General features: G+C 38.7%; 1 protein-coding gene and 1 long non-coding RNA gene across 4 annotated transcripts in view; both read right to left on the reverse strand.

The window, feature by feature from the left end:
- Positions 1 to 22,622, reverse strand: part of FAM172A (family with sequence similarity 172 member A) — a 251,083-nt gene that overhangs the window by 46,088 nt on the left and 182,373 nt on the right. For all 3 annotated transcript variants that reach the window (XM_035310870.1, XM_035310869.1, XM_035310871.1), the window contains 2 exons: positions 20,348 to 20,464; positions 16,980 to 17,064 (listed from right to left, as the gene is read on the reverse strand). In XM_035310870.1, coding sequence (XP_035166761.1) covers positions 16,980 to 17,064; positions 20,348 to 20,464 — 202 coding nt within the window. The remainder of the gene's footprint in view (positions 1 to 16,979; positions 17,065 to 20,347; positions 20,465 to 22,622) is intronic.
- Positions 661 to 5,182, reverse strand: LOC118156697. Its single transcript, XR_004746388.1, has 2 exons — positions 3,318 to 5,182; positions 661 to 1,171 (listed from the first exon to the last, which is right to left on the reverse strand). It is a non-coding gene; the product is annotated as an uncharacterized LOC118156697 (long non-coding RNA).

Genomic DNA, 22,622 nt, shown 5'->3' on the forward strand with positions numbered 1-22,622 from the left:
TTTTAGCCTTCTTTTATCAGTTCAGAGAATGTAACGTAGTCCCACACTATTACAAATGAGTGCTTCCAGGGACTCCAAAAATATCATATACGCAAACTTTACTTCCACATTCTCCCCTGATAATGCAGGAGAACTATAATTTTGTGGCATTGAATGGCGATCATTGCTCAATACCTACAGGCTGTTTCGGGTGTAGTGTATGGGTGTGTGTGAACGTATGTCCCTTTGCAAATCAGAGGACACTACAGAGCACGGATGAGAGACAACCTTGAGATACGCAATGCTGAAGCGACGATGGTTCTGGCGTCCCAAGGCGGTTCTGCCTCTGCCAAGCCACCAACAGTGCAGACTTTGTCCATCCGTCAAGACTCCTGTACAGGGCTCCTGGTTTGATAGCTAACATCTGGATCTAAATAACGGCCTACACAGCTTGCTCACTTCACTCGGGGGCTTTTATGGGGGGCTGCAACACGGTCAGGAAACTTCCTCCACACAGACGGCTTCATTAGAGCTGGCCAAATGAGACTGTGCATATGCAAATCACTGCTGAGTCTGTACTAGATCTTTAACATCTTAATGCCTCCATTTGCTTTTTTTTCCCCTGACTTTGACATTGCTTCACTGTGAACAGCTATATTTAATTTACAAGTTCTTTTTTTATTTTTTTTTCCCTCCCCAAAAGCAGGAGGCAGGAAGTAGATGGGTGTAACTTGCAGAGGCAGCTGAGATGAGCTGCTGGCAGGGTGAAGTGGTAGGTTTTAGTAATAGCTGGAAGCCGTAAGAGGTTCTGAGCTTTGAAGTCAGTGCAGCTTTGATGTACTGCTCCCATAGTTAATCGCAAGATAGTCTTGAAAGAAAAAGATTTCCCAAATACCATCCAAGTGTCATTGCTCGTGAAATCCTCGAATGATTTTTTTTTTTTCCTAGTGAACTTTAAATCTAACGTTGGGCTGCTCTCACTAGCCTCTCAGTCACTCTTAAAGTATATTAATCAGTTAAAAAGATGATTAAAAACATGCTCGGTCTGGTCCAGGTGAGTAGCTGGCTGCATGCTGCTTTGCCAATGAACTTTGAGTACTTTCTTCGCTGCAGCCATTGTGCTCAGCCACAGCGAGGAACCTCAGAGCGGGATGGTGGCACGGGAGGAGGTGGACAGCAGCCTCTAGGGGGGCTGTGGAGGAACATTTACTGATTTTTCCCATGATATAAATTGTCCTTGAACTGGACACTCAAGCAATGAGAGCATTCGTTTTTATTGAAAATACAAACAAAACTATCCCTGGCCAATTAGGTTTAAAAAATCAATTCATAAAAGCATCTTTTGAATATTTAGCATCTTTTGAAAACAGTTGTATGATATCCAATTTATTTTAATAACTAGATTTTAAGCCTGATCCCACTCTACATGTCAAATGTCATCTACCAACTACATGCCAAAGTGCAGCAAAGCACCCATTTCCAAGGAGTCCAAAACAACCATGGCAAGAACATCAAAGGTTTAAACCACAGTCCCCGTCCTACAATGAAAAGCTCTTTACCTGTGCACATTTATATCTGAACAGAAAGGGGAGACACCATTCACAAACACCCGTGTCTGTCCAGATGGACAGAAATAAAGAAAATGGCATGTGACTGGTAAATTATGGGAGAGCAACACGTCAAGGTTAGAGGTCAGTGAGGATTTCAACAAATCTCAGAAGATATGGCAACAGATTAAGCAAGGGGATAGACTGCCCTCCAACCCTAACCTGTTAAGACCTTTGAAGTCTTGTGGTGACCTCTATTCTGCTCTTTCATATTAGTTGTTAGTTACACTAATTACAGCCTAATAGTGCACTGGAGCCAGGCACTTTTTGCAGAGCCATCCGTAGGAGGGCTATGTGTGGAACATTGACCTCCAGCCGAACAGAGCTGTGCATGTCAGAGGCACTTGCCCCTTTCAAACAGTGGGCTGCGTCGCCTGTCGCAGGTAACGAACTTTAAGATGTTAGCAACTTCAACATGTTTTGCACGTTCAAGAAGTAGACACGACATTTTGCAAGAGAAATCGTAAGCTAAATAAAAGCCTAGCCCCAAACTTGGGTTAGTCTAAGCGGGGTCTGACAAAAGTGCTGAAACAGATTTAATTCTAAGAACAGTTGTAATGTGTGCTGGCATAATGATTACCAAAATAAGGATGTAAAGTGCAACCCCTCATAAATACTGCATATTCAGCACTGAAATCAAAGAAGTAACTTAGTGTTGCTGCCAGTAAGCTTGAGTGAGGGAGTGTGGGATTAGATGTGGAGTCTATTTGCATTGATTTTGCATCAATATCCATATTAATGCTAACACAATATTGTATCATATCTGGGGACAGCATTCAGCTCAGAGTCTCTCTGGCAGCTGAAATATCACTTGTAAAGCTTCAGTAAATCATTTAGTAGCATTAAACAAAGTCAGGCACTAAATCAGAAGAAAAGTTCAGAAAAAAAAGATGTAGTGCATAAAAATCATACCAGAATTAACAAAACGTATAACAAAAGAGCCTGTGTGTGGAAAGAATAGCTATTCAAAATCAATTTCTATTTCCTCATTTATACGAGGAATATTTTTTACATGGTAGATAAAAGCTTTGCATGATGACAAATCAATCCACCTGCAATTGCTGGGAACTCTGTTACCAAGATAACATAATTTGTCTGCGGGTGCAAACTCTCAGCTGCGAATACACCTTTAAAGAGATACAAATAAAAATGTAGTTTTAATGAAGACGCAAATGAGGAGAAACTAGGACTTCCCTCCATCAGCTAGTAGCAGAGAGCTCAGAAAGCAAAATGAAAGTCTGAGGGGAAGTGATACAAATGCTCAAATATGATTTAATCTGGATTTCTGAACATTTAATAAAACATAAGCTTTATGATCAGCATGCAGAATAATAGAAAAGAACCTGACTTCTTTACTGAGCCCTGAGCTATCCTGGAACAAAGATACAAGGATATAGGGAGATATAGGGAATGATCTTCCCAAGCTCACATACGTGCACCTCATACTTACTAATGCACGATTTGCAGCTGATCTCTCTGCTTAGAGCATGCTCTTGCTGGGTTGGCTCAAAGAGAGCAACCCACGGCATCCAGCTGGTGGGAAATCACACTGCAGTTTGGCACCGTCTCCTCTGGGCTCCCCTCCACATGGTTCATGGTTTCTCTTCACTTTGTCCTTGCCCAAAGGGAACTAAGTATGAAAACCAGTGTCTTGGGCGGTTCTTCCGTCTGTCCCTGACTCCTTTAGAGCCATCGACAAAAAATAAAGCAGCGCAGCTCTTCTCAGAAAACCTCTTTCTTTGCCTTCTCTGCACAGGTATCCTGTCCAGGCAGATGCCAGAGCCAGCGCAGCTGCTCCCAGGTGCTGCACCACAACCCGACGGTGAGGACTGATGGCTGCGAGCACAGCCAGTCCCATGGACAGCAGCAGCACTAGGTAAGAGCCGAGGCTGTGCCAGAGTTGGTTGTAAGATGGCCTGACACCCCACTGCTCGATCCAACAAGGATCAGCCTCTCCAGCCATAAGGCTCTTCCATCCCCAGATTTACCTTCTCAGAAAGGGCAATGCATTTACAAGGCACAGGTAAAAGTAATCGATTTGCACGGACTTGCTAATTGAAGTGACCAAATTATCAGCTGACAGACTGTTTAGTGCTTTTTCAGTTCCCAGGCCCCTGAAGCTTGAACCCTGTCCTCTGCACACTAACGCAGATCTTTGTGGAACAGTTATGTTTTCCTGGAGGACAGGATATGTGTGCTTTGAGGCTGACAGAGAGAATTACAACAAAGCACAAAGAAAGTGGTTAATAAATTTCATCCAAAGCTATTACAAGAAGGAAAAAAATACACTTGAATATTTGTCTTTAATTCACACTCAGCATTTGGTTATAGTAGTGGTCTCCAGAGACACAAGGACGGATGTGAGACCCACCAAAACCACTGGGAATCTTTCTCCTTTGGTTTTAATGGCAGCTGAATCAGGTCCCTAGTAGTCAAAATAAATTTGTAACATTCATAAGCTATGCTGAATTTGTAAGCTGTACCTAGTAGAAGAGTCTAAGTTCTGCAGTCAGTAGCAGGAAACTGTCAAAATCATAAACGTCTGGAGCACTCTTGAAACAAAACAAGTTGTACCTTGCAGCGCTTACATGCATTAGTGTTAGACTCTGGCACAGTACTGCTTTAGGATATCTTCACCTCTTATCCTATCTGTGCTTGATGTTACGGAGAAATACTGAAAAGGGAATAGAAAACATTTCACTAAATGGACCAAGCTGCATAAGGGAATGTCTACAACTCCGTCCCCATATACCTCAAATAACAAATATTTTAATCTAACAAAGAGTAACAGTGAGTCCTTGAAGTTCATTTATCCTAGCACTGCAAAGTCCTTAGGGAACAAGTGTCCTGAGTTTAGTACACATTCCCCATATGTGTGGCTGTATCAGGAAAGCATGCGCATCGGATGGACCAGCCACAGTGCTGGCACCTTCTGGCAGGGCTGGGCTGCTCCGTCTTTTGCCCAGCACGAGCATTCAAACACCACTGAAGCACCTCTGAGTTCAACACTCAACTCAGTATATTGTTTAAACTCTGACGTAAAAGCACTGACCATTTGGAGACGAAGAAGGAAATGACACATGCAGATATAAAAATAACTTGTTCTGCCTAGCAAAGCTAAGGTCTGCCCCCATCAGATGTGGAAGCTCTCGGCGGGACTCAAACGGTTCCTCATGCAAATAGCTAAGGGTAAAAAAAATCCTATCTCAGATTGCAAACATATGTGGGTTTTATTTACATGTAATAAAAGCTATATATGTGCACGTAGTGGTTTATAACATGCATCATGTCAAATGACGTTAACATAAAAATATCAAATGAAGTAGTAAGAATTTTTATATACAACGTCTCATTTGCACAGAGATTAAGCTAACAAAAAGAAGCGTATTTTCCTGCCCTTAAAAGTAGTGATGGGCACTTACTAGCATTTGTTCAGAAGTACACGACGTTTGCCTTCAAATTGACTACTGTACTCACAGCAGCAATAACGAAAATATGAAATGTCTTACTCTGTTAAATGTGTGGATTATTTCTCTATTGAGGTGTTGTAGGTATGTCTTCTAAACTTACCTAAAAAAAAGGATTAATGTGGGAAAAAAACCTTACTCCCTTTTAAATATAAAAATTGGGATATAATTTAAAAAAAACTTATTAAGCAAATGTGGCTCACCAGAATGAAGTATTTCCTGGAAAAAATATATATTTTTAATATATAAACAATTGTCACACAGAGAAGGGTTTTTATGTCATAATGTAAGAATGTAATGTCTGCTTCAGTTAGCCTTGTACTTAAAACTACCTGTGCAAACAATCAGCATCTGAACATTAGTTATAAGCAGTTGTTTGCTTTTGCTTTTAATAAATAGGTAGCAATCATAATGCATTTAAAACAAGTCACTTAACTGTCCCTGTGCATTAACACGATGAGATTAGTTGCTGGCACTGGTTAGGAAAAAATGACAAGTCCTCCTGAAAGGAAATTGGGCCTTTCAAATATAGGCACATTCCTTGATAGGAGAAAGTTTAAAGTGCAAATATACTGTGAAAAGGGCCTCTAAAAATGGCATCACAGGGCTCCATGTTTCTCATCTTTTGGTTATTTCACAGGTTGGGAAACTAATCTTCTCAGCTGAGAGATACTTGGAGCAGCCAGAAAACTGTTAAATTAGCAATTTGAGGGCAGGGTGCTAAGAAGGCAAATATGATACAAATTTAACCTCCATGTGTTGCAAATAAATTTAATTTATGTAGCAAAGAAAAAGAAAGAGAATGTTAAAATCAATTCTATGCCACTGCTAGGAGTTTCTCCAATTCTTGTTTGTTGTCCAATCACAGCAATGAGCAGGAATTTGTTATAATTGGCATTACTGACAGCTGTTAAGATAATTTGTACGCCTGAAATACTAAAATGTCTGTTTGTTACTTATTTACAGTTATCCAACTGAATAAAAGTGTTGAGGATGTGGCACCCTGTTCTAAAAACCCCATTACTTATTCCAAAGACACCAATAAATCTGAATGTGAGTCTTGGATGGATGTACGCCAGTGTGCCAAAAATGCCCAAGAGGAGATGATGGTAGGGAAGTTTGTGACCTTAGCAAACCAGAGAACAGAATACATTTCTTCTCAAGCAAGCAACTGCAGTGCATGGAAATTCTCCTTATCCTGGAATACATCAGCCTGGGAGGTAAATACTGTTGGTTTCTTCTGGCCAGTTCTACGTCAAAATTAAAGAGTTCCTAAAAATAAGGAATGGTAATTTTCTAACACCAAAAGTTATAATGCTTCCAATGATTTTACCATTTTGGACAGTGTTGTGACGGCTAAAAATGAATGAAATCACTGGGCTGGAACTGGGTTGCCTGGGGCCAGTGAACCTGACCTGATTACACGCAGTCTGACTGAACAGAGAAGTCTCAGCCAGCAACACGCAAGCTTGGTGCTTCAAATGGCTATTTTCCTCAAGGTAGGAAAAATACTGGTAGATTTATTCAAGATGAGATATTTCAACATAAAAGAATGACGGATATCTAAAAAAAAAATAATTTGTTGCGTGACAAAGACAAAACAACACCAAAAAACCCGCAGAGCTTTAGTAATTCTGGTTCAGTGAAAAAGTGAAGTCAATCGTTAGGTATAGAAAAAAGGTGGTAATAGCTTGTTGTCGGTATGAAAAGATGATAAGGAAAGCTAAAGTTATCAAAGCAAAAACAATCTATGACTGGCAAGCAGCACAATGAGGAACTGTTTTTTATTTTATTTTTTATATACAAGCAGAAAATGCAATGCAATCCATAGCAAACATATGTTGATCTTCAGATGGAGATGATGAAACTGTAAATAACACAGAAGAAAGTATGAAATTGTTCAATATGTGTTTCTATTATCTATTTGGAAAAAAAAAGGCAGGTGTTTGGTGAAGTTCATTCTATTTCAACTCATCAATATCTTCTCAGGGATACATATTTCTAACTTGGCAGGCTTGCAGAGTTTGTATTCAAGAGTCATAAAAACCTAGCTGGTTACCAAAGTTCATTTTGAATGAAACTTAAAATATCAGAGAAATTAAAGAAGAAGGGAGAAATCTCCATCCAACTTTCAGAAAAGACTATCTGCACAGTTAGCTTGACTTAAATATCAAAAAAAATAAAGGAGAAATGGATATGTAGTTCCATAAATCTCTGCTTTAGATACTGTGGACATGAAGAATCATCTCTTCCCACTTTTTTATTACGACATTTCACATTTCTCTCTTTCTCTGCTGCTTTTCTTCCCAGCAAATCCAGCCTTCTTTAGGGAAAACAATCCCAATTCACTCAAACTTTCACTGCAGACCATCTTCTCTAGACTTCTAATTATTCTCAGTGCTTACTACTCTATCCAACTGTCTGATGTATTCTGGTGGGTAACCATTACTTACCCACATGTTCCTGAATCTGTATGTCTGCAACAAGGAAGACAGGGGGATCTAAACCTGGAATTTTGGAAAAGACTTCCCAAGAAGGATGTGGCATCACACAGCACAGAGGAAAGAACCAATTAGATGACCATCTGCCAGGAAACGATGTAAGAATGTTTGATCTTGCCTTGGGATGGGGGATGAAGCTCCTCCATGTTAAAAATCCCTTTCTGAACCGTGATGTTGGAGACTACTAATGAAGAATTGACAATGTAACTTACTGGCAAGTAAGTCTCTAGCAAATAAACTCAGTTCTTCTTTGATGAATTAACATGCTTAGCTGGTAAGGACTTATATGCAAATGATGTATACTGATTTTTTTTTTTTTCCAGGCATTTGACTTATTCCTCCAGAATATTCTGAGCAGCTGAACAAATTATGCCAAGTTTCCTATGCATTTTTGGAAAGCTCTTTGTCTTCCTTTTCTTTCCAGTAACTGCCTCCTGCTTTTCTCAGGTTTCCCCTTAAAACTGGAAAAAAAGACCCTATATCCTGTCATTATATTGGGGCCACATACCTGCTACAGTTGCCTGGCTGTGAGTGCTTCTCTGCTAGCTGTTTGTTGCCAGGCACCGTGTATATCACCTGAGTTACTCTACCTTGTCTTTCAAAGGAGACGTTGGAAATTCTTCCTTTTATGAGGAAGACACTTTTCTCATTTCTTCTTCTATGCTGTCTACTGTTAGCACTAAACTCAGAGCAACTTAATTACAACTAAAACTTAAAATTAGGCGGAAATTGATCAATGCTTCATAAATTCATAAGGGGACAAATGGCACCATTGTAGGATTCCTGTTTACTTGGGAAAGCATGTTAAAAATCAATATAATTCACCACTTCTAGGAACTTGCAGACTAAGTAATCTGCAAATGTTGTCGTCAGGGAGGAACCGCTATTGAATAGAGATGTTACTGACTGAGTGTCCTAAGGCTATTCAACAACACAGGAAGTAAATGTAAATTCACTGGTGGTAAAACTTGTGCGGATGTGAAGATTGGCAGAATGAATATTAACAAGAAGCTCTACATCCTTTTTGTCTCCTTTTTTTTTTTTTTATGTGTATTCGTCTGTTTGTTTTCTTTTTTAAAACTACATGCAGTGCTGCCTAACACTACCTCTGAATGAAGATGAAGAGCTGAAGTTACAGAATGGATATCAAGAGCTGCTGAACAAGCTTCTCCTACACAGCCTCTCTACAGTACGGTGATAAAGGGGTCAAACGTGACCCTTGGCGGATGAAACGGGAGAAAAGCAGGTAGTGAAGATTTGAAGTCTGTGTATTGCATTAGTGAGATGCAAGTCTGTTTCAAAGAAAGGATGTTGAAAGACTGACGACGCCAAAGAAAAATGTATAAAAGCACTTGAAACCTGGAGAAATTAACTCCAGTTAACTGCAGTGAGACTTAAAGAACTCTACGTATTCTGTTTCTCAGAAGAAAATTGAGTGTTGATTTGATTCCAGTATCTAATTCACTTGGAGAAAAAGCAAATGTACTCAATGGCTCTTTAACTTAGTAGAAAAAGGCACAGCAAGAACTAATGGCTGGAATCTGAAACCAGAGAAAATCAAACCAGAAATGAGCCAATCCTGTTAAATGTTTGAAAAATTACAAAAGGAAGCAATGGATTCCCCATCTCTTGAATCCTTCTCGCCAGAGCTGAATCACTTTTGGGAAGACACACTTTGACCAAATGCAAGTTATAGATTTCAGCATAACAACATCTGCTCAAAATATAAAGAGCTGCATATGAGTGGAGAACAAGTAATTGAAATGTCCTTCCTGGCCTAAACTATATGCACTTATGAAAAAAGATCAACAGTGAAAGAGAACATTTCTAAAAATTTTACCAAAATCTGTAAATTTGGATTTGAACAGAAAAATACAAGCTGCAATGTAAATGATCTTTCGTATATTATTGCAATGCTAATAGAAGTGTTGCCACTGAATTTCATATTACGTCCCTCAGGGGTCCAAATATCTCCTTACAGGCTCTGAGGATTGGCAGAATTACAGCTTTTGGGATCACAGTGATATACGAGATCCCATCTCTATAGATGTTCTGGCTTAATAGTGGTGCTGAGGATAGAACAGAAAATACTTTTCAAAATGACTCAAGGCATATGGAAACAACTTGGAGTGCCAAGACTAATATTCAGCCTCAGTCCCACAAAGTGCTTAACCTAAAGTCACTGAGAACCACGTGAAGAGTTCTGCTCTGGCTGGACTGGAGCCTGTAAATATTCCAGAAGAGATGAAGGGAGCGAGGACAATGGCCTTCTCGCCCACCCTCTGGAAGATACGCTTTCACCACGCCACAGTAAGGACCAAGGTGCACCATCTGACATGAGGTTTCCTGCTTGCACTTGGAGCCTGGGAAGGCATTGTACGCAGAAATGTGGCGACAAGCCACTGCATTAGGGAAGCTTGTGCTGCAATCAGAAGATAGTGCTGATTGAACCAGTGCTAGATTTGTTTCCTAATCACACTTACCACAGTCTCTTTAAAGTGTTGGTCTAAACTGTCACATGGAAATCTGCATTACAGCCTATTCAAAAAGAGAACATCTTCGTTATTCCTCGTGCTGCCACCATGCCTGTAAGTGCTGTGGCTTAGGCACTCCGAGGACACAGCAGAGGTCTGGCTCAGCATTACCTGGGCTGGCTGGCATCTGTCTGGGCAAAGGAGAAGCAGAGGCACAGAGCAAGAAGAGCTCTACTCATGAGTCTGCAGTTGTGCTGTAGGGTAAGATGTCAGCCAGCACGTAGACAGACTTGGATATTCAATAGTATCAGAAGCAATTGTCAGGGCAGTCTAAATATTTTGTAGGAAATATCTGGCTGTAATAATTTACGTTATTCTTCATTATCACAATCAAACACTGCCTTGGGGAGTCGAAGGCAAGCATGCATCACTCTAAGTTAACTGTGCTCTAAAAAAAAAAAAGCAATGATAAATAGATGTGTCTGAGTACAAGAATAATTATGATGAAACGTCTTCTCTAGTATCAGCACAGCCCCAAATACATTTAAGTATTTTGTAGAGCAGTAAATGAAAATGAGTGTGCTGAAAAATAACGGTACTGGTGGCATATCAAACAGCTAATTGCTCATGAAGAAGTTATAAAAATTAATTATAAAATTGAATTCTCCCACTGCCACCACATCTGCTAGTTCAAATCAACACTTTCAAATTCACATTTTCCTATCTCCTTTTGAGGCTCTGGAGTTCTGGAACAGAAACTGAAACACCATTCAACAGGTCTTTACAGATTTTGTCCTTTCCAAAGCACCGCGAAGCTAAAACTCAAAACACAGCATACAAGCTCACATCCATCTCGGTGTCACACACGAAACAAAAAGCTGCCTGAAACACCTGAGGCTGAGCAGGAGACTAAGAGAGGAGTCCCTTTGAAGAATCAGGAGCAGGGAAAAAGCTACTTACTTCCGCACTAAGAAGACATTATCAGAAGCTGGACTTAGTGCACATGTGCAGCACCTGCCAGAGCTGGTGCTGAGACGGGCTGATGCTTCAAAGTGTCTGTAATAATTCCCAATCCCTGATGTACAGTGGCAGAAATGGGAGTGCAGGACCAGCCCGTCCAGCATGGAAGGATGCTCGCAGCAGGCTACAGAGCTACCTTCACGCTGCAGATTCCTGCATTTCTCAGCCTGCGCTATTAAAGTTAGAAAAACGTTAAAACAAATTGATACGTACGTAAATATAGGAGCCTGCCACTTTGACAGTGCACTGTAGTGTTTCATCTTTTAAGTGAAAAGCTTTTATTGGCAGAACCACATGAACATGAAGACATAAAATGTAAAGAGGTTTACAGTAAACACTGATTACTGTAATCTTAATCTCCATGAATGACTAGTGAATGCAAATATAACATTTTTAGCACAACGGCTAAATTGCTTAATCTGCCTTATTTTGAAATGTGCGTGGTATGTGTGTGTGTGTATTTCTTAAATTATTGGACACAGATCACTGGTCACAAAATACTAAGATCAGAAAATAGTCCAGAAAAGTCTTCATCAAATTGATTAAAGAATGAAAAATCAGAAGCATTGGTAGAACAGGCTAAAAAGAGGGGGATGAGCGAATGTATTGTCCCAGTGCTTAATATACTTTATGGTTGCTTCTGCTTTGTTTGCTATGAGCAAGATTCATAAATGTTTAAGGGTGGCAGCTTAGTGGGATGCAAGTAAGGCTGGGAATAAAAAAAAAACAGATAAAAGCAAACTGTGGTTGTCCCCACTGTTGCTGTCATGAACCTCACCCACGTAACTCCTCGAGCACAGACCCTGCAGTGAGGTCCTTCTGCCCAAACCCCAGGGTCTGCTTGGCACGGGGTGCAGAAACACTGAACTTCCACAGCAGCAGGCCAGGGCAAACCTGTCAGACAAAACCTCTGCACCTCTGCAGCCAAAGGGAGGGTCCCTGGCTTCGCTGCTATCGACACCAGGTTTGCCACACACAGGCTTTATCTGACAGCTAGGCTGCAGGTCTGCTCTTCCACAGGACGGCTCGCTGTGCAAGTCATGCGTTCAGTTTCTTGGATCAGTGCTTTTAAGCAGATCTAACAGTCCAGAATAACTTTACTTAAATTTACTGTAGCCCCATGGAAGGATTATTGATGCTATTCTATTACTTAGCACAAAGCAGCAGTCTCCAGGGGACTGTTTAGTAGCATATTCTTGTCTGGATATTAAATCAAGCTATGCCAAGGACTCAAAAACAGCAGGTAACAAGCTTTCCCCTGTTTTTCAGTGAGCTCTGCAGAATCTCATCTTTCATTTGTTTTGAACTGCGAGTCTCTTATGCACATACAGAAAAAGCTCCAATCTCCCCTCCCTGCCAAAGTACATAGGACGTGTTTAACACACGCAGGAATGCTTCTGGCTGTGGTCATGCTGCGAGGCTCAGCTGATGACAATCCCTGCTCCTTGTTGGGACAAGCTCCATCAAAACAACTACGTGACCTCCTTGGTGGGACAGGTGAGTTTAGATGCCAAAAGTCTGGAACAGCAGCTCTGGGTCTCGGTTTGCTGAGACTGCGTTAATATTCTGGTACCACGGCAGGTATAGGGCAAGTAAATATAATAGTACCAACAAGAATAATACCAGTAAAAACTCCACAACATTATGCGCATTTTAATTATTATGACCATGGCTCCTTTATTAACATGCAGTGGATCTTATGGAAGGCTGGACATATTCTAGGTGGCCCTTCTCGAGAAGGGGATTAAGCCACACGACCTTCAGACCTTCCAACCCCAACCATTCCATCATTCTGGTAAGCCACTTTTTTTTCCCCTTCTATTTATTGATCTGTAAAGGAAGCCAACCACCTGCTGCAGCCTGTTAGAAATAATACTAATGATTTTTTTTTTCTGAATTCAAAGTAAAAAAGGTTGTGCTTGTCTCACCTAAGTGAAATTAAAGGTTTTATACAACATACAATTCAAGCTTTATGCTTGATACCAGTAAATATTACCTGAGGTCTCCCTCAAAATACTATTCCATAGTTTACAGTTGGTCACCAGCACAGTCACACCTGTTCCCCAAAATCATTGTTTTTTCTTTTTCCTGTAACCAGCCTGATTTCTCTTCATTCAGCTGCATGGATTCAGTCTTGCACTTTTTTTCCTTATTACAGAGGCATATATTCAAGCCTAGGCTCATCCGTGAATAGAGCTTTTCTTGATTACTGTCAACGTTTCATTCCATTGTGTCATCTTGTTTGTCTTTTGATGTTATAATTTCCTTATTTTACAATGTTTTAACTACATTGGCTGCAACTGTTAAAAGAATAACTAGTGATTTGGGGGGTCAACTAGAAAGGCTTTAAAAGCATTTGATTAAGCAATTCATTTTACTAACGTTACAATAACTTCTTTTTATTTGATTATGTAAATGAGTGTTGGTGCATATCCACTCTGGCAAAATACTGCAAAGTTTAATCTCCTAAATAAAAAGCTTTCACTGGTAGAAATGTATCAGCTAAGGATGACATCCTGTGCAAAGATTTAGGAGCTCCTCATAAGACACCCCAAAATTACAGTTTTCAGGAAAACAAAGGCCACACTTACCTGACAGGCTTTCCCATGCTACCTTTCCTGTGCTGATGTTCAGAACGCTATCTTGAAATAAACGTAACTTAATTCCTGGATTGCAATAGAGACAGACGTGGACCCATAAATTTACCTTCTCCCATCCTCACTTTCAGCAGTTCCTACCCAACACCTGCTCTGCTAGGATGGCTTCCCAAAGGGCTTGTGAACTTCCTGCTTTGGACATAGGAGAAATGTTGTAAGGTCTCGGAGACGTAAAGAGAGCTACAACTATGACTAGCATAAACATGATACAACCCATCCTGAAAACTTCTGTCCCATTTTCTGAATGAAGTTCACCTCCAACTTCTACGACTACTACTGCCACTCCATTTTATGTGATGGTTTTTAATGTACAGACTGCTTCTAAAGCCTTCAGCTCTCTCCACCCTATGTTTTCTTCTGTCTTTGGGTAGATAGGAAATGGATCCATCTCCCCAGAAGAGAGGTCTTCTGGTTTCACTTCATTAGGAAGGCGGATAAGGACTGAGGAGGAAGATGACCTCAGGTCTAACAAAGGTCCTTAATGAGGGCTGAAAGTGAATAGGGTAGGAGATTGATACCTTTATATATACACCAAATAGCACAACTGGGTTACATGGGAGTTTTTAGAAGATTATCCCTTCAACTTGATAACAACCTGCCACAGGAAGACCTTATGCTATGACACCAGCATGTAACAAAATCCTTGAAATATGGAGAAAAGACCATAAAGACCCCCACGTTACCCCACCTCTAGCCACAAAGAAACAGAATGGATTTATTAAGGATTGCTCTCTCTGTATCACTGTTGTTCTCACGCCCACACTGTTTAATTATTAAAGTTCATTAATTCCTCTTTGTAAGTGAGTAGACACGAATGAGTTATGGCAAACATTTTAATTACTTAATAATATTCTAATCAAAAGCTTGAACAACTCTATCTGGAAATACGAGTTGTTTTTCCAGTCTGATGGCCATTTATTTATCTCGGGTGATTTGTAAGGAAAATCCAAGCAAGTAAATGTGATGTAATATGAAGTATACACTGCTCACAAACAAATTGGGGTAGCCTGTAAATCCCAATATGCTGGCTGGCTGACTATCAGGCCCTTTATGAAAAAGTTGGCTCATGAGATACCCCCAAGAGACAGATATTCCTGAACTTACTTCTCAGTGCAAACACAAATAAGGAAGAGGGTTTCAAGCGGAAAAGATAACTGAATCCTCCTTCTGCTGTAGATTTATTTATTTATTTTTTAAAATCTCCTCTCATTGCTGTGACTGCTCTGACTGTTATTCATTTAAATACCAAGGGCAATGCTGCCAGTATTTCAGTGTGGGCTATTTCAGTACTGCAATTCTCAGGAAATCACTGAAATAAAATCACATTAGATACTAGTGCTCCTAAATCTAGTAGCATTTCATACAATTATTACAAATTGCCCTAACGCAGACTTTCACCATTGCTCATATAAACACACTGTAGGAATTTTTCAGTCGTTCCTCTGTAGATGTCTTAGAGTTGTCCATATATAGAAAGAAATATGAACGAAACATGTGAGTAAACTGATAATTCAGCAGTAGTCACATAAAGCTATACTATTTAAAACCGTCCTTTTAAGAACCAGGCTGGAAATAGTAAGCTTCCATTTAAATCGTTGTTCAAAATCTCCTATGAAAATATCGAAAACATTGGTGATCTTAATCTCGTAGCGCTGTTTGCATGCATGAAAAAATACAAATAGCCAACTTACTCTTTTACAATTTTTACTTGCTGAAATACTGCCTCATTGAAATTAATTCTTCTGCCAGCAACTTCATTGTATCTTAACTTCATTGACTATAAACATTATGCCCACTATGACCCTTCTTCAATAGAAATGTAAAATTAAGACTTATTCATACCCTTATTGAAGCATCAGTCAGTTTTAAAATAACATTTAGGATGTCTTTTATAGAATACTCTTTACAGTATTTGCATAGGATGAATAAAAAGGAAGAGAGGAGAAGCTCAAATTTTCAGTATTGGCAAGTGCACTATAAACACTGACTAGTTACTATCCAAGCACTCATTTACCTGACTAATGTGACCTCTATAACATGCTGCTTTCCACAATAGCTACAGACATGCCAAAGATTGAAAGTTAATTCTGTTATGAGGAATTGTGCTACTGAACAGTATTTTTCTTTTAAATTGCAGTAGTCTTCCATAAAGGAGTAAAAAGTTGGTAAATGAATGTTGAATCTATGAAAATTTTAGTAATATTTCATTTCCCCAAGCACTAAAGAGCAATGTCAATGTTATTGCTCTGTGTCTGTACAGAGCTGGTGATCTGCATAGTTAGATCTCAGCCCACAGTAAAAATGTGATTACAGGTCTCTGGTTGTTGTGCGCTCTCAAACAAAGTATGGCTAAATTTTTTAAGCCTTCAAAGTAAGCTGCAGTAAACTAAATTTCATCTGCAATGTGAGGTCTCATTAACAACCTCACGTATCTAGACAGATACGGATCTCTAACTTGTCAAATGAACAACTGTGTCTCACAGAGCAAGGTCAAACAGTGCTACAGCCTTTAAATTAATATTGTATAGGCAGTGTGTTCCTTTGAACCTGATTTTGTATTCTACAGAAATACCTTACCTATGGCTTTTAAGAACTCTGATAATCAAACATGAGCAATCAAATCAAACATGCTCAGTAACAGCTTTATGTATTTTAGATTACTCTCCTATGTAGATTTGAGATTTTCCTGTTACACTGACAATTACACCCACATTCTGGAATTATCACACATTAACAAAAGTCTCTGTGTATTATTTCATGTGCTTCTTATGATTTATGATTCATTAATGAGAAAGTATAGCAGAATACTTCCCAAACAAGGGAAATCTCACATTGTCTTGGACACTGTTATACAAACTAGACTTCCATTGATCAGAACTCAGGGAAGTGTTCTGCTTCACTAATGTGTACCTTTCATTAATTCTTCTTGCCTACATAAAGTTAGATATTTATTCAAGGGCATATAATAAATTTCACGGTTTTCATCATTACTACTATTTTTCATAAGCTTCTACCTATAAGTCATCGATTAATTAAACCAGAAGAGAAAAGAAGACTAGAAAAATATATGGAGACAGGAGAATGAAAAGCCTACAAAAGACAAAAAATTAAGTGGACTGTATCAAAAGAGCAGTATTCAGTCAGCCATCTGCTTCCAAACATATCTTGCTGTTGAAGGGTTAAAATACACTCAAAACAAAATGTGTTTTTAAATGACCAAGCCACCCCTGGGCACAAATGGGTACATCCACCACCTGAACACAAAGCGACCTACCTGCGGAGACCCGGGGGCAGTCGGGCAGCATTGACTCCACAGCCGTATCCAGTGGTTCGGCGCTGGACACCCAGTTACAACAGTTCTGCATGAGAAGACACAGGCAATTGTCTGCTAAGCCAAAAACTCAGAGCAAGGATAAGCACTGGCTTTGTAAGTAAGGGTATTGCTTCAAAACGCTCTGATTTACGCAGCGGTCCCAACAGGGACTGGAAGGTAAACTACTCTAGCTTGGTCATGTCAAGTGATGTTTAAATATTGTAAGTTCCTCCTAAATAGGTAAAAAAATAATAGGTAAAAGGGGTAAGATCAGGAGGATATTCATAATGCGCTTAAATAGTATGTCTTTACGCACTACTTTGAGTGCTCGTGGCCTTCAGTAGGTGCTTGGCCCAACTGGAGTCTGAGCTGCACATTTTAAGCCATTTTTCTCTTTAATTGTTAAATAGGTATTTATATAAAAACTGAACTGCTGGCTTCAGAAGTCACAAGAAGTCAGAATTTTAAGGGTGTTTTGATGGAGCATGCTGTGGAGAGAAGGCTGTGAAATTCCAAACCAAGAGATTAGAGTTGAGCAGAAGCCATTAAAATAGCAGATTAATATACAAATAGTTGGAAATACATAACTGCAATGAATTGGCATGAACGCTTAAAAATGTAAATACTGGTCTTTGGGGGATTATGTTCAGGAAACGTTTTACATTTACTTTCACTCTTGGACCTCTGAGTGTGATGAATTTACCAGTAAGTTTTAAAATGTTTTGATCCAAATGATATTTATTCAGGGGAGTCTATGAATTAACTGTGAATTAAATAATACGCCTCTAATAAAATATGCTGAAACTACACCAAATACATTGAACTGAAGATTAAATTATAAAGGAAGTACATTTTTAATAGGATGTCCTGGCAAACTACAATGATCTACATGGATTCCTTATTATAAATCTGAGTTCTGCCTTTCTCAAAAGTGATTAACTTCGTTAAAGAAAAAACAAAAAAACACAACTTTTTTTTTGGGAAAGAGCCAATGAATTTTCAGACAGATTTCTAAAAAATCATCCCATCAATCACGATTGTAAAAATGGACGATTGCTATTCTGGTAAACAAGCATGTATTGTGTATTTGTAGATGCTTGCTGCCCTCGTTGTGCACCATGGAGTCCGTCCTCACTGTGGAAAGATCCTTGACTGGTAGATCAAGTGTCTTATTGTATTTTCTTAATTCATTCTGTCTGGAAGAAGATGTCAGCTGTGTTGCAGTGAGGAGAGAATTTCAAAGGCTTCAGTCCCCACCAATAAAGGCCGAGGAATGGCTTTTGAATAGATTTGTCAAGGCAACCCTACTGTTCTGGGACCAGGGAGAGCAGGAACAACATAAAGGAAGGGTTGCTGTATGAGATTAGAAAGTGAAGTTCACAAAGCATGGCAGATTTTTGTAAGAAACAGTAGATCAATGAAACTATTGAACTCGGTGGACAAAAAAATAAAAAATAAAAACAAACACACTATCCAGTAATGTCACTTTTTAGTAAAAAATGGTTAAAATGGAATATTTCACAAAGGCTTCAAGGTTTAAAGTAGTAAAGTATTATACATTTTACAATTTGCATATATAATTTTAATTAACAGCTGAATGTGAAATTGCAAATGTAAGATGGTAGAAATTATAAAAGAAGTAGAATTTTTATGAAGTATTACATTCATTTGAAATAAGTAAAATTAATATTAACTACTGATAGAACACTACATCAGAGAGCTGGAGATAATACAGAAGATTAGCACACAATTAACCAGCTTTTATATACAATGTGACACTTGCCTGTAAGAAATAAGTATTCTCGAAAGCAGTGTCAAGATATGTAAATGGATGATTTGTTTTATCATTCATCACAGCTCCTAATAAATTCAAAAATCATGACTTCTATAGGTACTAAAAATAGGCTACCAATGATACAGGAGAGATAGCTCCAATGAAGAATTACTTTTTTAACAATTCATTCTTTCAATGACAGCAATTAGCCCTACAGACAGGCAGCGATTAGGTGTATATTTTAATTATTATTCATTTTACCAGTAGCCTTAAACCTGATTAAAGTAAGAGATATCCAGGTGATATGCAAGTCTTAATACCACTCAGCCACACTTCACATATGTAAAATTCTTCTTTCTTATAGGAGATTTTCAATGCTAATGTAAGTTATGACACTCCATCCACTTTTTAGGCCATTAATCATTTAACTTATTCTTTAAGATCTGCTTTCTGCAAATGAAATTAAAGGTAATGCACTTGTCTTATTCAGACTAAATGCTTAAAGAAAAATGGAGTTGTCAGATTCAAATTACAGGATTTAAAATTTCAGTTTTACTACGTAACATATATTTTAAGGTTTTGATTTCCCATAAAGAAAATGGCGATTTTTCTGACAGAGCCTGTAGGGGTTACCATTCTTTACATTTTTAACATTTAAGTCAGAGCTGTCAGACTGCTTCCCAGGTGATTCTCTATTCCCATCAGTCATGGCCTATAAAATGGTAAGGTTAAGTCAGGAATAGGCTGTCTGCACACAATGTTTCACTAAAACCACAGGAAAAAGTCAAGTTGAACAAAAAGTTCAGGATAAAGTAGTTTATATTTGCCACACACACCTATCGTTTTAGCACTCTGAAATGAGAACGCAGAAAACACAAATACGAGCTTGATTTGACAAGGAATAGATTCATAAATTTCGTCTCACTTTAACGGCAACAACAAAAAAAATAAATCTTACCAATCCCATAGTTAAGTATGAAAATTAACAATGAACGCATGGTGTCATCCTTCCCCCGAGGGTGGAAAACTGTGATTGCGGGCCATAAATCACCATCGGATCATCACCAACTAGCCATTCCTTTTACACAGTAGTAAACACTCTGACCTTCATCAGAACATCTCAGAGTACTTTAGGAATAATCATATCTCATAAAAGCAAGTATTTTTCACTGCCTGTACAAATCAGCAAACCGACTCAGGAAGAGCTTCGAGGGGCTTTTCCACCACCACCACAGCAGGCCAGGAACAGAGCTCCGGCACTCTGGGTGACTTTGCTTCAGTTGCCAGCCAACACTTGGTCTACAGTCATGTATGTTTTTATATTGCATGCTGAAGGCGATTCTTACTATTTTGACTGCTAACTTTGAAGGTCAGTGATGGCTTTAAGCCCAGTTGCTGTAGGGGCAGGTATGGGGACACAATTCCTATGGTTCTATAACGTGCTCTCTTTCTCACCCTTAATAAATGGTCAGCAGATAGAGAAATGTTTATAGAACCATATGCAGGCATATACACCCCAACTCTAAAAAAAAACACAAAAAGAAACGGGCCTCACCTCTCGCATCCACTCTCGAATAGTTTTGCCAGCTTCTTGATGCCACACATTGTGAACAGAGTCTGTTAACGCCACAGCAGTTACCTTATTCTTTACTTCTGCCTCTCGTTGAATCATCTGTTAAAAAATATTGGCTTTAAGTTCTTTATTTCTATAGAGCAGTGTCTGCTTAGTCACAGATAATGATCTTAAATTAAAAAAGAAAGAGTAATGCAAGTTCAATACTTGACTTCACTTGTTTTAAAGTTTATACAAATCCTAACAGCTCTAGAAACACAGAAAGACCTAATATTTTTGATAAAAGAAATAATACTAACTTTTAACTGACTGAACTATTCAGTCCTATTATTTTCCATGTGGCTTGACAATTCTAGGATTAAAGGTATCATAGTGAAAAAATGGAAGATTCCCTGAGGACACCTTTTACAAGCTTCTTCAAGTTCCTATTTCTGTGCTTCAGGGAAGCTGGTACCCGTGGTTCACTGTAAGCTACTCATGACTATCATCTACTAATTTTCAGTAGATTGCTGTAGTTTTTCTGATGTACAATCTTTCTTTGACTTGTATGGTTTTTTTTTCTTTTTCCATCCAATTTAGCTGCCTTGCACTCCCACCATGGTCCCAAAATTCTTTGTGGTCTCTCTTATACATATGCTTACCCAGCTATCACCAGAGCTTCTCAACATTTTTAGGTTATTAAAGAGTCTCTGTTGTTGGAAATGACAGTACGACTAAATATTATTAGTACTAAAACCAATTAAATGATTGCTGCAAATAACACGAATGAACTGACAAAGATGCTGTGGAATTCAGTGCTGCTCTGCAAGATAAAAGGGACTGAAAAAGAATAGTTTGATATCAAAGAAAGACAAAAAGGTTTTAATCTCCTGACACAAGTGACCCTAATTTGTAAGACTGGATCAAAGAAAGTATAATGAATTATACTTTTAAAACCAGCGTTTCGCAACTAGTGTCTTTATCACTGGGTATGCCACACTAAAGTTAATGTTTTTTTTTGGCTCTCTTTTGTATAAATGGCAATACATACAACATTTCTAAAGCCAGACGTTCTTTGTTCATGTTCTAGTAACTGCTTATCAGCATACTGGCTGCATCTCCAAAAACACCTCTCTAAAACAGACTTTTACAAGGCAGATGTGAATGATTTTTTTTTTTTTTTTCCCATTAGAAACTCAAAAATAATCACCTCAATCCATATTTTTGATGTAAAAGTTGCATTTATCATTATCCTGTACAAACGATCTCCTGGTATCTTCAAAACACCATAAATGTAAACCTTTTTGACCAAATATTCTTACTTCCAGTTTCACATAATGGCAGTATGACATTCTGAATGTCTTGCCTTTTTTTTTTTTTATTTACCTTATATAGATTTTAAAATCAGTGTAATCAAATTAATATTCTAAGTGAAAAATATTCACCATTAGTGGACAGATAACACAAAAGTAGAGCTTCCCATTCCAGAGAAAATCAGGTGTTCATCTTCCTCAGTAGCCTGACTATCATACTGTCAGTATTATGTGATTTAGGAATTCAGCTAAGCTGAAGAAATTTGGGGCAAATGCATATGAAGATGCTTCTAAGAGTGATATTCCTTCATGCGAAGACTTTCCACACATAGAGTTTTTTCACATTTAATACCTACAGTATTTGGAGGATAGGCTAACAGGTACGTGCGTGGGGGACAAAATCACACATTTTGGACAAAATAGCATTCATTCAGAGGTAACATGAGATTGCCATTTTCAGCCAAACATCCGACACTGAGCACTGAATTTCATTGTCGACAGAAAGATGTGCAGATCCCCTCCACTACAGAGTCTAAGAGCTGTGAATAAGAATTGCATGTACGAATAATGGATGTCTCAGGGCGGACTTCAGGCAACTGAAGGAACCACCGGTGACTCTGCTAAACTTGGGATGAAACCCTGGAGCTCCACAGGAAGGTGGAGCCTCGAAATGGAGATTTTTATCAACGCTATAATCCTCCTCCCCAAAGCTATAGGAACATCTCAAGCACTGATAAATGCTTTGCCTCTTAAAAGGCTGTTTCACTCAGATCTTCAACCAGCTTATTTCAGAAGAACTTGGACTCGTGAATATGTCATCTAAAGTAATTTCTCTAGGATTACACCAGGCCCCGTACGTGGTTTGGATCTACAAAATAACTGGAAAATAGCTCTTTTTTTTTTTTTTTTTTTTTTTTTTTTTTTTAATGCAATTTAGAAAGTACTGGCCAAAAATAGCTACAAGA

The sequence above is a fragment of the Oxyura jamaicensis genome, chromosome Z (genome assembly GCF_011077185.1).
Source record: "Oxyura jamaicensis isolate SHBP4307 breed ruddy duck chromosome Z, BPBGC_Ojam_1.0, whole genome shotgun sequence".
NCBI classification, from domain to species: Eukaryota; Metazoa; Chordata; class Aves; order Anseriformes; family Anatidae; genus Oxyura; species Oxyura jamaicensis.